This window comes from Balaenoptera musculus, chromosome 1, assembly GCF_009873245.2.
Source record: "Balaenoptera musculus isolate JJ_BM4_2016_0621 chromosome 1, mBalMus1.pri.v3, whole genome shotgun sequence".
Lineage (NCBI taxonomy): Eukaryota > Metazoa > Chordata > Mammalia > Artiodactyla > Balaenopteridae > Balaenoptera > Balaenoptera musculus.
In genome coordinates, this window is record NC_045785.1 from 29,637,708 (window position 1) to 29,653,925 (window position 16,218).

Below are 16,218 nucleotides of genomic sequence, written 5' to 3' on the forward strand. Positions count from 1 at the left end.
GGACTGGCGGCTCGCCCTCGGCCCTGCCTCTGGGGTCAGGCACTTAGGATTATCTCCTCGTCATGAGTGCCAACTGTCCTTCTCACTGTGGTGAGAACCATCCTCCCTCCCTTCCTTTTTTCTCACTGAGCAGGAAGCAGAATATCTTGGTGGCAGAGAAAGGCCTTGGTCAATGCCTGGACCCCTGATGCTAGACAGGCGCAGGCCAGGCCAGTTTTTAGGATGGACAGCCCTGTGCCCTGCTGGAGCTGCCCGGAGGGGGCCTGGACACCTGCCCACACTTCGCAGACCCCATCTCTTGGGCAGCTCTGTCCAGCTCTCCGGCAGCCAGCATGGAGTGGTCCAAAGGACACAGGCCACATGGAGGGGAGGGGACAGAGGGCCACATCCACACTACAGATGTGCTGTGCTCGACCTCAACAGCATTGTAAAAAATCAAATTAGTGGCTACTTATAAAAGCCATGAGGCTTCACATGAAAATCTGAACCTCTCTCTAAAATCATGAACCCCGCAGCACTGGTCTGTATTCCTGTTTAGCACAGTCTGCTGGAGCTGAGTGGTAGTCACCCTTTTCTCCACGTGTGTGCTCAGGTTTGCCTCAGTCCCCACTACTCCCTGCCGCCTACCATCCAGCCTGCTTCACTCCCTCATGCTTCCTGTGTGTGACACCCCTGATTTAAAGTCGGGCAAGTCTTGGTTTGAAGCCTAACACTGCGAGGAAAGGCTTTCTGACTTTGGGCAAAGACTTAACCCCTGTGAGCCTCAGTTTCTGCTTCTATAGAGTGGAGATAATTGTACCGACCTCACAGGACTGCTGTAAGGATTTGACAGGATGGGTGTGAGTTGTGTTGTCATAGTGTTGCACTCTGTGACAATTGTCCCACAGTGCTATTCATGGCTCTGTGGCCAAGACCCTTGTCCCTCTCCTCTCTCTCCGGCATCCTGTGCCATTCCAGCAGCTCCAGAAATCCCATCTCTTCCAGAAAGTCTTCCCAGCCTAACCTTGGGAGGGGGGCTCCTACCTGCCTGGCCAGGAGGTAGGGGGTGGGAAGGAGGTTTGGCTGCCAGCAGCTGATGAAAGGCCAGGAATTAGAGGGGGATGGGAGGCACATCAAATGAGCAAAGCTGATGCTGGAAAAGCTCCAGCTGTTTTCAAGGGGGTGGGGAGCCAAGAGGCCGACTGGAGCTGCTAAAATTACGGTGAGAGCTCTGGAGAATGGCTCCTGGCTTTCAAAGGCTTGTTAGACCATTAGAGACAAGAGGCATAATGAAGGTCTCTCTGTGGCAGGCTGGGCTGCCGGCTGGGCGAGAAGGCAGGCAGCACCAGGCCTGCCGGTAGCAAAGAGCTTCGGAGGCAGGACAATTTCCTCTCTCACATCCTTCCCTTTGGTCTGTCTCTGTGTGGGAGGAGGGAATGAAAAGAAGCAGGGTTGGGGGAAGGCTTTCAAAGAAGACTCAGGAGAGAAAAAGGCCGAAACAGCAAGTCCTTGGATCTCAAACTGCTTCTCCGGAGAAGTCTCGCTTCACACCTTGTTAGAATTTAGAGAAAAAAGAACCAGGGCAGGGGCAGGGGCTGGGGCTGGAGCCTGGAGGCAGGAGGCAGAGGGCCCAGGGCCCAGGAGCCACCAACTTGGGGCGGGAACAGAACACAGATGTCCAGGTGGCCAGAGATGTGGGTTGCAGATAAAAACACTTGGTGACCTGAGTTCACTTGCCGGATGTGTCCCTTATGGCTAGGATGGCCCTGGCGAGTACTGAGCCTTTCTGAGTCCAGATGTCTCCCCTTCATGGGAGGCTGTGAGAATTAAATAAGATAATTGGCTGTAAAGGACAGAGCATGGTGCTTGGCACACAGACAGCGCTCAGTAAACACTGAGCTAAACCTGTTTCCTAGTGTCCTCTCCCTACCACCCACCAGTAAGGATGTGCTGTGTCTACTTCATGTGAACAACTAAATATGCAAGGGTATTGCTAGTACATGTTAGAGGCAGGTATGTGCGTGTGCCAAGTTTCTGCACGTGTGCATGCGTGTGAGTTTATGTGGCATTGTTCCCCCTGCTGCTGTGGACCGGATGGACACAGTCTGTTTGCCAAGTTTCAAGCTACCTGCTGGGCCGCCCAATGCGCCTGGGTCTGCTGTACTGGGTGCCTGGCCCAGGTGGTGCAGCCTCGGGCAGTGACTTAACCTCTCCTGCTCATAGGACCTGGGATACAACTGCTGCCTCTCAGAGTCATGGAATGATCGCTGTGGGATATGAAAGGATCTGAGCCTCACGGAGGGAGGCAGGAGCAGGTATGGCAGTGGCCTGAACCTGGGCCTTCTGTGCCAATTGCTGAGGATGGGGGGGACCTGCCAGGCTCCCTGAGCCTCTTACCCTGGGCCAGACCTCTGGTCAAGGCGTTGCCCTTACCTGGCGATGACAAAGAGGACACAGCTGACACCCAGGTAGGCGAGGAGCACGTACATCCAGATGTCTGGGGACAGGGGGTTGAGGAAGGAGAAGACACTGGGGTTGGTGCCATTGGGCTTGCGATACAGGATGCTCACACCGAGGGTCATGAAGGGCTTGGAGAAGTCGATGGCCTTCTCGCGGACGTGGGTGATGGTCAGGGGGGCCACAGCCAGATCTGCCTTCTGCAGTGAGAGACAGACAGACTATGAGCAAAGCCTAAGACTAGCAGGGGACAGAACACCCCTTCTGGAAGGGAGGAGAGACGAGGGAGTGAAGTGGACTCTGTTGCCTGAGCCCTGGATCACTTCAGCGCTCTTTAGTGTCAATATTTACTAACCCTCCTTCTGGGCCAGGCCACGCCCAGGGTGCTGGGAGACAGTAATGAATTAGACCTCACCCCTGTCCTCCAGGAGCTCACGGCCTTGAGGAAGAGGACAGTGGTATCATCATGCAGAGAATGGAACCCTATTGCAGCTGTAACCCATGTGGTCCATTCTCAAAATGGTGCCTTTCAAATATAGTTCAGCAATCTTCAAACATTTAAAAATAGCTGGTGTTCTTTCTTTGTGACTATCAAAGGTCGTGAAGAGGACACAGAATCCACAGCAACCCTTATTTATATCTGTTTTCCTCTCCTATCTACTTCTTGCACGCTTCACCCCATTTTGGATACTCTATATATCCTCAAAGCCCCAAAAACCAGTTGGGCAAAAATAATACTCTCTTTGGAGGGAAAGGGAGGGGAAGAAACTAAACAGGCAAATTCAGAGCCCTCTTTAATAGGAGAGGGGAGGGAAGAGAACAGAGCAGAGGAGGAAGGGAAGGGACTGGGGAACGCTAGGGATGTCCATAAGTTGATCAATCTTAGCCCATCACAGTTTTAACAAGGGGAATAATTAAAGGTCTGTATCTCCGGTCTGAGCTTTTTCTGACTAAAAATCTATAATCTCTCATTCCCATCTTTGCAGGCTTTCCTCACTGCTCTCCTCTGGCACAAGGCCCCACTAAACTGCTTCCTGTTTACCACATTCCCTTCTTGACCTCCATGTCTTGCACAAACTGTGCCCTGTTGAGAATGTCTCTTCCTGTTGTCTAACTCTCACCGCCTTCCATATTCCTTTACATATGCTATGTCTTCCAAGAAGCCCTCCCTGATATCCTCCAATTCTAAACTCCCATGAAGCTTGCGCTGTCCCATGGTAAGGTCCTAACCTGCTCAGTTGAAATGGCAGTACGTGCAGCCATGTGTCTTTTTGTCATATCTGCCTATTTACCTGTGAGTTGCTAAGCGCAGCTGGGACTGTGGCTGATTCACTGCTTTGTTTCTCTACTCCCAAGCCCCATCTCAGCCTTTGCAATATTTGTTAACTAATAATGTGTTCCTCTGAGAGGCTGTGCCTTGGGCTCTTGTGGATATTTACATACCAGAATGTGAACCAAGTTATCACTTCCCTTCCTCAGGTGGGGCAGGACAGAAAGGGAGGCTGAGTCCTAAAGACCAGCACTAAAGACCCTTTTGCTAAGGGCGGCAGCTGCCTCTGAGAACCCCCTTCCAAACAATAGTCTCTAGGCAATCATCCACTGACTTGGTCCAGCTTAATTAATTAATTGAGTATTTAAACAATTAATTGTTTTGTGAGATTCACTAGGCACTAGGGATACGCAGCTGAGCCAAACAGACATGGTTTCTGCCCTCCTGGGGCTTATAGTCTAGCAGGGCAGACAGACGTTAACCAAATTGTTTTCTAAGTGGTAGCTGTTAACATGTCTCTGACTTCACCGATCCTAGAATAGGAACCAGCAACCAAGTTGAAATGAAACTTCAAGACGGGGAGGACTGGTATGGGTAGAACCCCAGCTCCTAAATGACTCTGCAGGTGCTCCAGGCTGGGGGGCACTGGCACTGGCTGGGGGGCACTGCTCCAGGCTGGGGGGGCACTGGCACATAACCCTGATGTTACTCACCCCAATGTTTCTCCTTCTAATGTCAGCCCCCAAGGCTGATTATTGACACTAGGAGCCCAAGGATTCCGTGAATCTTAGAACCTGGGGAAGTCAGGGAGGAGGGGCCTATTACAAGGGATGCTTCATACTGGGACTTTCCTTTTGTAAGCTTCTGAATGTGTGAGTTGGAACTTGCCTAGCTTTGAAGGCAGAGGAAGAAGAAATAGGCAGCTGCTGCCACCCTAGCTCCCTGGAGCCCTCTCATTTCAGGGTGTGCACAAAGGAAAGCAACAAAAGGAGAGAGAACTGTCAGGGAAGGTGCAGAGGGACTAATGTGTATTTGCTCAAGACCTACTGTGCACCGGTTGGGGGTACACGGGTGAGCAAGAGACCCAGTTCTGCTCTCATGGAGCTTCTGGTGAAGGGAGCCCCTGTTGGAGGCTGTGGAAAGGACTCCAATTGGAGTGGGAGCTGGGGTGGGACATTCTGGAAGGTCCCTTTCAGTCCTGAAGTTCTAGGATCCTCTATAATGTTGGCATGACATCATTCTAGAACTTGGCCTCCCCTAGCCCTGCCCCTTCAAAGCACATCGCTTTGGTAGGCTCTGTTCTGACTCCAGAGTCATCATCACTGTTCAGAATGCATTTGGAACTGGTCACTGGGAATGGCTTCTGGGGCTTGGAGTGGATTCTTGGGAAGAACCTCAAAGTCAATGGTGGCAAATCTTCCTTCGGCTTTTGATGGCAGGTTGGATGACAGTGTTAGTAACTGAGGGGTCAGTGTGTTTGCAGCCAAAGCTTTTCCCACCAGGAGTGTTCCAGGAGCGGCGAGGAAGCCAACCACAGGGCCAGAGGCCTTCTTTCTTCCCCCAGATGGTTTCAGAACCTTCAGAATCTCCCCACCAGCCTTTCTGTTCTCGGGTTCTAATGATGTTGGAAGGCACCTGTGCCTACAGCAGCAAGACAACTGGTCAACCTGACCTTCTTCACAGGAAGTTTTGATGTGTGTTCTCCCTTGGGCTTCAGGAAGGCTGGAGTTCTCCACTTTGGTTTTGGTTTAGGCAGGAAATACTACATTTCACCGTTGATTACGATTTCCCTGAAAAAGGCATTATTTTGTCCAACTTCCCTTGAAAGAGCTGAACAGATGTCAAGCCTTTGCTGTTTCAGTTCATTACTCAGAATGAAAGGCCCAATCTTGGCAGGCTCTTCCCACTTGTGCAAGTTTTCTTTGAGGATGATTCATAAAATCATAGGCTGTCAGAGCTGGACAAGAGACCTTTAGCAACATCTATTCCAACCCATATTATTTATGGAGGGAAACTGAAGCTCACAGAAAGTCCAAGGTCTTTGCTCTCATATTTACAGTAATCATGTCCTTGAACAAACCAAACCTCTGACTTGTGCAACACATTCATTGGTCTTATGAGTGATTTGTTAGCCCCTTCTCCCTCACTGAAGACCTTTCCATACCTTTATAAAAAAAAACAAACCTCTGGACCAGGTAGGACAGCTCTTCCAGGACGCTACTTCATCCCTATAAGCAGCTTTCCACTTACCAAGAATCTGTCAGGACCCGCCTGGCTCCAGCTGTCCTACTCTCCTCCGTGCTTGCATGAGGTCAGTTGGCACCATTTGCTTTACCACGTCTCCACAACCAGAAGTGAAGGCAAGAATGACTTAACTAGCTACAGCTCCACATTTCTGCCCTTAGTATCCAGGCACTTTGGCTGCTGGTCAGATGCTAGCCTCATACCCCAGAGTGAAACCTGGCAAGCCTCAGCTTGCTACCTGTGTCGGATGGCCCAGTTGGCACCTGCCTACTTGGATTCCCAAGTATGGTCTCCACCAGATTCCCCATCTATGTGCTCTGCCTCTTGGTTGGGGATCTCCCAGGGCATCTGCTTGCTGACTGTGACCTGCTATAGTTAAAATAGTAAGAACTACCATCTTTTCATAGATGCTTCTTATACGCTAAGCATTGCTAAGTGTACTACCTATATTACCTTATGCGACCCTCCCAGTAGCCCCATGAGGCACTAAACGTGATCACTGCATTCCAGGTGAGGGTACTATGGCTCATCAGGCTAGGAGGTTTGGTCAAGCTGGTGAGTGGCCAGTGGCATTCGTGGTACAGTGATGAGCGTAGCCACCTTCCAAGCTGGTGAGTGGCTGAGCCAGTACTTGGACCCAGTTCACTGTGACCTCAAACCCTGATGTTTTACCACTCTACCATACCAGCCATGTGCAGTGTGGGATGCACTGGGCACCCCCTCCCCAAATATGTTCAAGTCCTAACCCTGTGTACCTGTGAACGTGACCTTATTTGGAAATAGGCTCCCCCGCTCACTGCCACCTAAAACAGTATTTTATTATTTCCACTGGGACTAAACAATCTTGGAGAAATTCCTGGGTAGCGTTAACTGGGGCTGTGCCTAGGGAGGACACACTTTCTCTGTCTTCAGTGGGCGTGTCCACTTCCGCATAGATCTGTTTCTCCCTGACTCCCACTGAGTGCTCCTAAATCCATCAGTGTGCAAATACCCTCTCCTGAGTGTGCAGCCTTGGGGAAGGCTCCTGGCATGAACCTGTTTTTCATTCAGACTCTCTGCGTCACTGTAGTTCCCTCATATGTCCCCTAGCAACACTCCCCAAGTGGTTTAAAATTCCCCTAATACTACTGCATACCTATCAGAAGAGCCAAAATAAAACAATATTGATAATACCAAGTGGCGGTAAGGATGCAAAGCAACTGGGTGCCTCATAGGTTGTGGGTGGATATGTAAAATGGTGCAGCCCCTCACGTTACTGGTTATTATAAGGGCATAGAACTCAGGAAGAGCTAGATGAAGAAGATACATAGGCTAAGTTATGCAGGAAAGGGTGCGGAGCTTCCATGCTTTCTCTCTTTCTCTGGGCGTGCCACTCTCCCCACATCTCCATGTGTCCACCAACCCAGAAGCTCTGGAAATTAGGTTTTTGTGGAAGTCATCAAGTTAAGATGAAGTCATACTGAATTAGGGTGAGCTCCAAATCCAATGACTAGTGTCCTTATAAGAAGAAGAGAGGACACACGGATACCCACAGAGAAGGCCACGTGATGAGAGGCAGAGACTGAAGTGATGCCACTTAGAGTCAAGGATGTCAAGGATTCCCAGCCACACTAGAAGCTAGGAGAGAGGCCTGGAACAGATGCTCCCTCCAAAGGGACCAACTCTGTGGACACCTTGACTTCTGATTTCTGGCTTCCAGAACTGAGAGAGAATAAATTTCTGTGTTTTTAAGCCCCCTAGTTTGTGGTCATTTGTTGTGGCAGCCCTAGGACACTCACACACGTGCCACCTAGGACACTGGGCAGGGTGCATGCAGCTCCCTGCACCTCCCACTGCCAGCCCTGCCCCTGCACCTGTCCTATTCTGATAGGCAGGCTTTATGGTTGGGCCCACCCTGCCCTGCCTGAGCCCATGCTGCATTCCCAGAGACCTGAACTTGACTCTGGCTTCTGACCATGACTGCCTGGGTCTCCCCAGCATACACTTCACATCACCTGGTTAGGCTTGGGAGCCCTATGGCTGCAAGAACATGCTGATTCGCCCCAACTTCTCTCCAGGTCCTTGTACTTCTACTGCCAAAGCCACCCAAGAAAACTAGTCTCACTCTTGCCACATAGGCAGGACTTGTCCCCAGGGCTCTGTCTGCTGCCCTGGGGATGGGGCCACCTCTGCGGTCCATCTGTTTCCTCCACCCCAAGCCTGCCCCGCTCCATCTGGGACTCTGTCCTGCCCCCCAGGTGAGCTCCCAGCATGCCTTGCTTTGAAGTGCCCTGTTCTAGGCTGGGAGAGCGGACTTGGGCAGAGCCTTTCCTGGCCTTGTAAACAGGGGTTGGGTCCAATGCATATAGGCCAGAACCAAGGTCTGTTCCCTGGCTGGGAGGAAGGTGGGACACAGTGAGGTAATGGTGGTGTCTTAGAGGCCAGATCTTCCCGTCACATCTGCCAGCTTACCTGGAGGCTGGGAGACCAGAGTGCACAGTCTCAAGGCCATGGCTGATGTTGGGCGACATCTTTCCAAGTCTATGTCCTCCTTCATCTGTCCCTCATGTACCATTTTCTGTTACCCGCCAGGGAGCCAGAAATGATCCAGACCCCTTGCCTGGATTTCTCTGAACGCTGATGGCCAGGAGGACAGGGAAGGCATTTCCAGAGCTATTCCCACCTCTCACAAGTCTCTAGGACCTTCCTCCAGGGGTTCCTGGGATGGATTAGCGGCAACTCCCCACTGGTTTGTGATGCGCAGGGCCTCTCAGCTCAGGCGCCCGTCTGCCAGCCAGGCAAGCTCTTTCGCCTGGCCACACTCCTCTTGCGGAATAGTTACATCTATTCATACATTCATAGATTACTGCCTGCCTGTTTCCTCCACTAGAACGTAAGATCCTGAGGCTCAGGGAAGGGATCCTGACCATTTAGTTCACACTGTATCCACAGTGCCTAGCATGGGGCTTAACTGAACAAATTGAATGAACAAGTGAATCACTTAATTAGTGGGAGCATTGCTGGATCCACCCTCTGAGGTTTAGAAGAGGTCACCCAGCGAGCCCTCCTTCAGGGCCTGGTGCACTGCAATTCTTTTGGGGGGTACCCTGAGTCACAGGTGGTGTCCACTGATGTCCCACCAGCCGGCCAGTGCCACAATTAACAATCAGCACTGTAGCCACTGATAACCTCGGAACAGCCCGTATGTATCTAAAGACATGGGACAGGTGCTAGAAAATTCCTAAGTGCTGACCGAGGGGTCGTGTACTCGTGTTTCACACATAGGCTTCCTGAGCTGATGGATGCCCGGCAGTGAGACATGAAGCCCGTGCCTTTCCCAGGCCTGGGAGAACGGCCGTCTCCTGAGTCCCCACAGGGCTGTCTTTCCGGACGGCTCAGCTGGCGTTACCCGCTTCATGGCACACTATGGGGGATGCATCACACCTCCATTCGCCTCTCTGTAAGATCCCCCCTTCCCCACTCCCTGCCTGTCTACAAGGCCGGTGTCCACCCAGGGTCTGCCCCGGCACGGTCCTACCAGCCCTGCAGGACCCCCGACGAGGGCGGAGACTTCAGCAACCTCGGCGACCCCACCCAGGTCGGTACCCCCATCTAAGCCCTGGATATCTCTTCCTCATTCTTCAAGTCTCAGCTCCAGAGTCACCTCTGCAGGGAAACCTGAGTCATTTCCCTGTTTTACACTCCCAAAGTCCCCTGTACATATTCCTCTCGCAGCACCGATCAAAATTTTGATGAAATTTAACTTGGTTGATTCATTGCTTGTTCCCAGAGGGGCAGGAACCACGTTGACCTTGGTTGCTCCTATATCTCCAGTCACCGCCCCGGGTCTGGCACGTCGCTTGTGCTTGGCTCACCCCTCTCATGCACCAGGTCAGACCCTCTGGCCATGACCAACCTCATGCAGGCACAAGCTGCCAGCATCTCACCTCCTGCCCACCTGGACACCTCTTGACCCCTTCTTTCCTGTCTCTCCTGCCCCGCTTCCCCCATAACTTCCTGTGGACGCTGCTGCAGGGCCCTGATTGGCTCCCATGCCTGCCCTGCCAAACCCAGAAATGCATGAAAGTCAGGTGCGGGTGGATAAACCTGTTCCCCCGTTTCCCCTCACCCCGAGAGGTGGTCCTGAGACACATTTTGTCAGGCTTTTCTGGGGTGCAGACTTGGATTAGTAGCACTCAGTGGTGACCAGCTCAATGCCGCGTCCTCGTGTTGGCTTTCCCTCCCCTCTGCTCCACTTCCGTGCCCCGACTCTCCCCGCCATCCCACCCCCTAACCCGCTCAGTAGTAGCGTCTGAGCCTCCTCAGCCTCCGCCCTCCAGAAGCCCAGGCTGAGATAGGGTCCCATAAAGCTTTGTGGAAAGAATGAAGGAATGATCCTCAGCGGGAGGGCCAGCTTGTTCCCGTTGCTTCCTCCACCCTTGGTTTCCCTCCAATAAGCCCCTCACCCCTGCAGCTCTGTTGCTGCCTTGCTCCTTGTCCTTTCTTGCACTGGTTATCTGGACCCTGACCTCCTCCCAGGCTCTTTCCAGGTCTTTCCCAGGTTAGTCTCTGCTTGCTGGGTCCCGGCAGCTGACAGCCCTGCAGTGAATCTCAAGGTAGGCCAAGTCCTTCCTGCATCCCTCACCTGCTTACTTGGTCGTCTTCAGGTAGATCCTAAGCTTCCCCAGAGCTCCTCAGTCATTGCTCTGGGCAACCTGGCTGCCCTGACAAGTGGCTACCTTTTCAGTCCATCTGCTTCCCTGCCCTCACCTGCCCTGTCCCATCCAGGCTTCTGACCTGCCCCAGGTGAGCTCCCAGAATGCCTTGCTTCAAAGTGCACTGGCCAGCCTGAAGGAGGTGGCTTGGCAGAGGCTTTCCTGGCCACCCAAACAGGGATTTGGGGCCCCTCCTAAGACCAACGCATGCTGGCCAGAACTAAGATCTGGTTCTTGGTTGGAAGGCAGGGGACACAGTGCGTGATGGGGTCGGTCACAGCCTTGACACCAGACCCTCTGCTCGCACACCTTGGGTGGGAAGCCCAGTAGTCATGACCCCACAGCCGTGTCTCTGGGGATGGTGTGCAAGTGCACGTGCTCATTCATACATCCTTCATTCATCAGCGCCTGGTCTGCGTGCCCAGCCCCACGCCAGGTGCGGGCAGCGCCAGCGCGGTCCAAAGGCACTGTCTGTCTGCAAGAAGAGTCAGGAGGGGAAGTGGGTCCTTGGAGCTGTGCCACCTTCTCTGCTCTGCTCTCAGTGTTACACGGCGACAGAGGGGGACACCTGGGCAGTGCTACTTCTTTCACAGGGGCAGGGAAGACACGCCAGGGCTACCCATGACCACTCCTTGTCTCAGTCATCTTGGTCCAGACGCCTCCATGAGACAGGGAAACCACCTTACGTGCTCTAGTGAGATGTAACAATTTCGAGATAAAAGAACGAATGGCTTAAGTGAGAGGGCAGCATGGACATATACACACTACCAAATGTAAACTAGATAGCTAGTGGGAAGCGGCCGCATAGCACAGGGAGATCAGCTCGGTGCTTTGTGTCCACCTAGAGGGGTGGGATAGGGAGGGTGGGAGGGAGACGCGAGAGGGAGGGGATATGGGGATGTATGTATACATATAGCTGATTCACTTTGTTATACAGCAGAAACTAACACACCATTGTAAAGCAATTATACTCCAATAAAGATGTTAAAAAAAAATTAAAAAAAAAAAAGAATGAATGGCTTCCTGTGGCCTGGAGGGCATTCACGCATCCCCTGGAGGCCAGGCCCCTGCTCCCTCTCCTCCCCGTCTCTGTTCAAAGGCCTGGGAGAGCAGCCAGGACAGGACTCCTCGGCCTCTGAAAAGAAAGCTTGCAAGAGGCCAGGCCAGGGGTGTTCAAGGAGCCCGTGTGGGGCCTGACCCTGTACCCCCAGGACATCACACTCGTGCCAACTCGTGGATGCTGTTCCATCCTCGTCTCCCTCCGCCTCCCCACCTGCTGCTTGAGACCCTGTGTCCATGCCTTCCCAGCAGCCTCTCCTCCTTTGGCCTCCATCACCCATGCTCCCTGGCCCTCCTCCCTCCTCTCTGGCCTTGCGGGCTCGGGCATCTTGTTGAGGCCTCCTTTTCATCCCCTCCTCACACTTCCATGCCATTCAGGGTCCCACCCCAGGTCCTCCTCTCTTCTCTCCCCAGCAATCCCCGCCTCTGTTTCTGTCTGTGTCCCAAGGTTCCCCCGAGGCTGTGTTCGTGACTCCAAACCTCCACCTCCAGCCCTGCCACCTCCTCTTAGTGCCCGGCCATACGGCAGCCGCCTCCTGAGACCCCAATCCCAACATGATGTCTGAACCTCTACCAAATCCTGTGGGGATGACCTCACCACCGCCCCAGCCATCCAAGCTAGAATTTCACAACTCGTCCTTGATTCCTCCCTCCCTTCGCCTTGCCTCCTTCATGCCGCCAATCACCAACCTCATCAATTCTACCTTCATGTCTCCATCCTATGCCATCTACTTTCCTCCTTTCTGACCACAACCCTCGGAGGCCACCATGCTCTCCTCCACCCAGGTCCCAATGTTGGCCTCCAGACTGGCTCCAGTTTAGCCTGGCAGCACAAGTCCCAATTTGATGTCACCCCCTTGCTCTACATCTTTCAGCTGTGCCTTGTAGCTCACAGGATTAAAACCAAATTCCTCACTTTAGCACCCAAGGCTTTTCAAGGCTTGTCTCTTGCCCCCTTCTCCAGCAGCAGTGTGCCCTCTTGGCTTCAGGCTTTCCATACTTAGGGCTCTGTCTCCATAATCCCTAGCAGGATCCCAGGCACGTGGTGCCAGAACAGAAGCTCTTGATGGTAGGTGTCAGGAAAGGCCCCCAGTGTAGAAAGGCGGTGATGCCTTGGGTGTGCCTCAATCCCCCGTGAGTCTGATCAATATGAGCCAGGTCCCTGAGGCTCTGATTTGGATTCAGAGGGGCAAGGACTAGATCCCAGGTCACTGTGGCCCACCTGGGTGACCACGGCCGAAGGGCCAACTCTCCTACTGCCATCACGGCCACTCATGTACATACTTTAGACGGGAGGAAATGGTGAGGAGCAGGATAGCTCCCGTGTGCTGAGCATTTTGTGCTGTAGCTCATTAAATCTTCCCAAGAACCCTAGGCAGAAGGCTTTTAAAATTATTCCCATTTCCTAGAGGCAGAAATAGAGGCCAGAGAGGATGAATAGCTTTCCAAATTATTCCCATTTCCTAGAGGTGGAAATAGAGGCCAGAGAGGATGAATAGCTTTCCAAATTATTCCCATTTCCTAGAGGTGGAAATAGAGGCCAGAGAGGTTGAATAGCTTTCCCACTGTCAGCTAAAATGTGCTAGACCTTGAATTTGAACCAATCTCTATTGAATTCTAAAGTCATTAAAATACAAGGGAGTAATTTAAGGCATGGACAAGAGTAGGAGACTTTCAGGGGAGGGAGAGTGAGAGAGAGCAGGCAGTAAAGATGGAGAGAGTGACGATCTGGGAGAGAGATGGGGTGATGGATGGAGAAATCACTGCTCTGTCCAATCACCTTTTTTGCTCCCATCATTGGAGGCAACTTCGGGGAAGGCAAGTATGTGAGCAGGAGAGGGACACACCCTCTAGGTACCCTATCTTCCCCATAACCCTGGCTCCTTGGAAGGCCTGTGGCATGGGACAGAGAAGAGCAGAGTGTCAGGGAAGGACTTAAGTCCTGTTGGTCAGAGGCTCCATCCAGGGCCTCCAAATGGGCCTCGGGGAGCAGATTCTTGCAAAGGTGGGCATTCATCATTTTTACATCTACGTTCAGATCCCTAATAAGGAAGTAATAATATTGCCAAGCTTTTACCACGCTTTCTATGAGCTAGTGAGAAGACTAATTATCTGACGACACTAATAAATGGTTATGATGTTATTAAAAATGGCACCAAGCTAGGATTAATAGGCTCATCAATTGTAGGGAATCGGGTTTAACAAGGTACCCGCATGTGCCGTCAGGGGCCATGGTCTTGATGGATACTGGGTTGCATGGAGGCCATGGATGAGACCTCCTCTTTTCTCCAGCTGAGGGTCAGCTTAGGAAGGTCTGGCTGCTGCTGGATTTTCTAATCCACCCCCTTGCAAATGGCTCTGCAGAGCTCTCGGGCTCCTGGGGATGCTGTGGGTGACAAGACTGGCACCAGCCTCGTTCACTTCTGCATGTGGCCTCCATGGTCCATGGGATCCCCTCTTCCTCCCCAGCCCAGCTCACCTCTGCAAGCGACAGGCTCAGAACCTACCCGGAGCCGCATGCTCCAGAGCCCCACTCATGAAGCTCGGAGGGAGGGGGGAGCTGATAAATGGAGATGCCTGTGGGGCTTGCTGACTAATTTCCATAATAATTACAGTTATTACCAATAATGGTGACAACCCCACTCCCTCCCATTTAGACTGAATTCCGCCATCTAGGAGCTGTTTCCCCACCAGTTGTCGCCTCTGACAACAAGCGGGGAAGAACACGGGGCAGGTGTCATTATTCTCACTGTTGAGTTAGGAAATGAGCTCAGGGAGAAAAAGGGACTTTCTGAAGCCCCCTCCCCAGCCTCAAAGGAATAGATGTAATGATAAAAATAAAAACAATAGAAGCAAGTACTGACACGGTGCTAACTATGTAGTACACATATGTGAACTTAGTCCTCACAACAGCCTGTGGGGGAGGGGGCTATTATCATTCCCATTTTACAGATGAGGAAACTGAGGCACAGAGAGATTAAGAAACTTGTCCAGGAGCACACAGCTAGTAAGTGGGAGAGTGGGAATCAAACCCAGCCCAAGTTCATGCTCTTTACGATTAGCCTCCGCTGCCAGCCTTCCCTGGGAGACCCACTTCCTAGGGCCGAGGAAATGACTCCACCAGTGAGGCTCTGCTTGAGCCTTCTTGCTCTGAGTTCCAGCCTCCTTCCCTTCCCAGCTCCCGTCTGACAGGCGCAGGAGGGCTAACACAAGAAGGCCCTGATGCTGTCTGCCTGCACTTGGAGAGGCGAAGTGATAATAATCCTTTTGGCTGAGGCTTTTCAGGTTGCAAAGACTTACTGTATGAACCTTCCCTGCCCTGGGTCCTGGGGTCAGATGGCTTTCTGCAGAGGTCAGAGCCCAAGGCTTCAGAAGCGGAGAGCCTCCAAAGATTCTTTGAGTCCCAGCTCCACTGCTTACTAGCTGGGAGCCTTCACCTCTCTCTGCCTCAGCTTCCTTGTCTGTTAAATGGGTGGTAATAACAGTACCTACCTCACTGGGTTGTTGTAAGGATAAATGAGAGAAGGAATATGAGGGGTCTGGTGGTACAGATCCATTGCATTCATTAACAGGTATTTGATAGAAAATGCTTCTGGAAAGTTGAAGGCCCTGAGCTGGAAGGCAGGCAATGTTTAGTCTGTGCTGGGTGAGCCTGTACCAATGGCTCCTTTGTCTCCATCTCTCCTTCCCCCAGGGCCGCTGTCTGCCAGGACGCCCCACCTTGATGTGCACAGAGGACTTGGCCAAGCCTCCTGGGAGGTCCTTGGTCCCTTGTGCTCCCGCCTCACTTACGTGGTCAATGAGCTCCTTGATCATGCCGTTCCACTGGCCCTTGTCGTCCTGTGCCCCGTATTTCCCATCCTCCACCAGCCGGATCTCGTAGGAGAAGCCCAGGATGTGGGCCAGTTCCTTGAGCAGGTCGATGCAGTAGCCCTCAAACCGGTCATTCCCGAACAGGGTCCTGTCGGACTTCCGGAACATGACAAAGGGCTCCTCCTGCGGGGACAGATGGGAGAGGGGCAGACAAAGGCTGAGTGGGTGGGGCGGGTCCAGCTGGGGCCAGAGAGCTTGGGCCAGGTCCTCTGCAAGGGTGTTCTAAGCCATCTTTAGGGGGGGCTCAGAAGAATGGCCTGCTAAGTCAGGAGAGGGAAAGCGTACTTCCTGAGAGCCAACGTTGTGCCTTGCAGATGGGCACCTACTGACGTGCACACAGCACTTAGTAGGTCCTTATTGATTTGATCGCCCAATGATCACAGAGCTAGAAACTAGTGGAACTGGGATTTGAACTCAAGACTGTGATTCTGAATCCCATGCTCTCTCTGCTGCACCGTCAACACAGGCCAGTGGTCCCCAAAGTGTGGTCCCCAGACCAGCAGCAACACCCGGGAACTTGTCAGAAATGTACATTCTCGGGCCCCACCCAGACATACTGAACCAGAAACTCTGGGGGGGGGGTGGGCTGGCAATGTGTGCTATAAGAAGCCCTCCAGGGGATTCTGATGTCTGCTCCAGCGT

At 52.6% G+C, this 16,218-nt stretch overlaps 1 protein-coding gene across 1 annotated transcript in view; it reads right to left on the reverse strand.

Moving 5' to 3' along the window:
- GRIK3 (glutamate ionotropic receptor kainate type subunit 3) overlaps nucleotides 1-16,218 on the reverse strand; it is a 104,444-nt gene that overhangs the window by 26,623 nt on the left and 61,603 nt on the right. The window contains exons 10-11 of the mRNA XM_036853278.1: nucleotides 15,496-15,699; nucleotides 2,413-2,636 (exon numbers count right to left, since the gene is read on the reverse strand). Of these exons, the coding sequence (XP_036709173.1) occupies nucleotides 2,413-2,636; nucleotides 15,496-15,699 (428 nt within the window). The remainder of the gene's footprint in view (nucleotides 1-2,412; nucleotides 2,637-15,495; nucleotides 15,700-16,218) is intronic.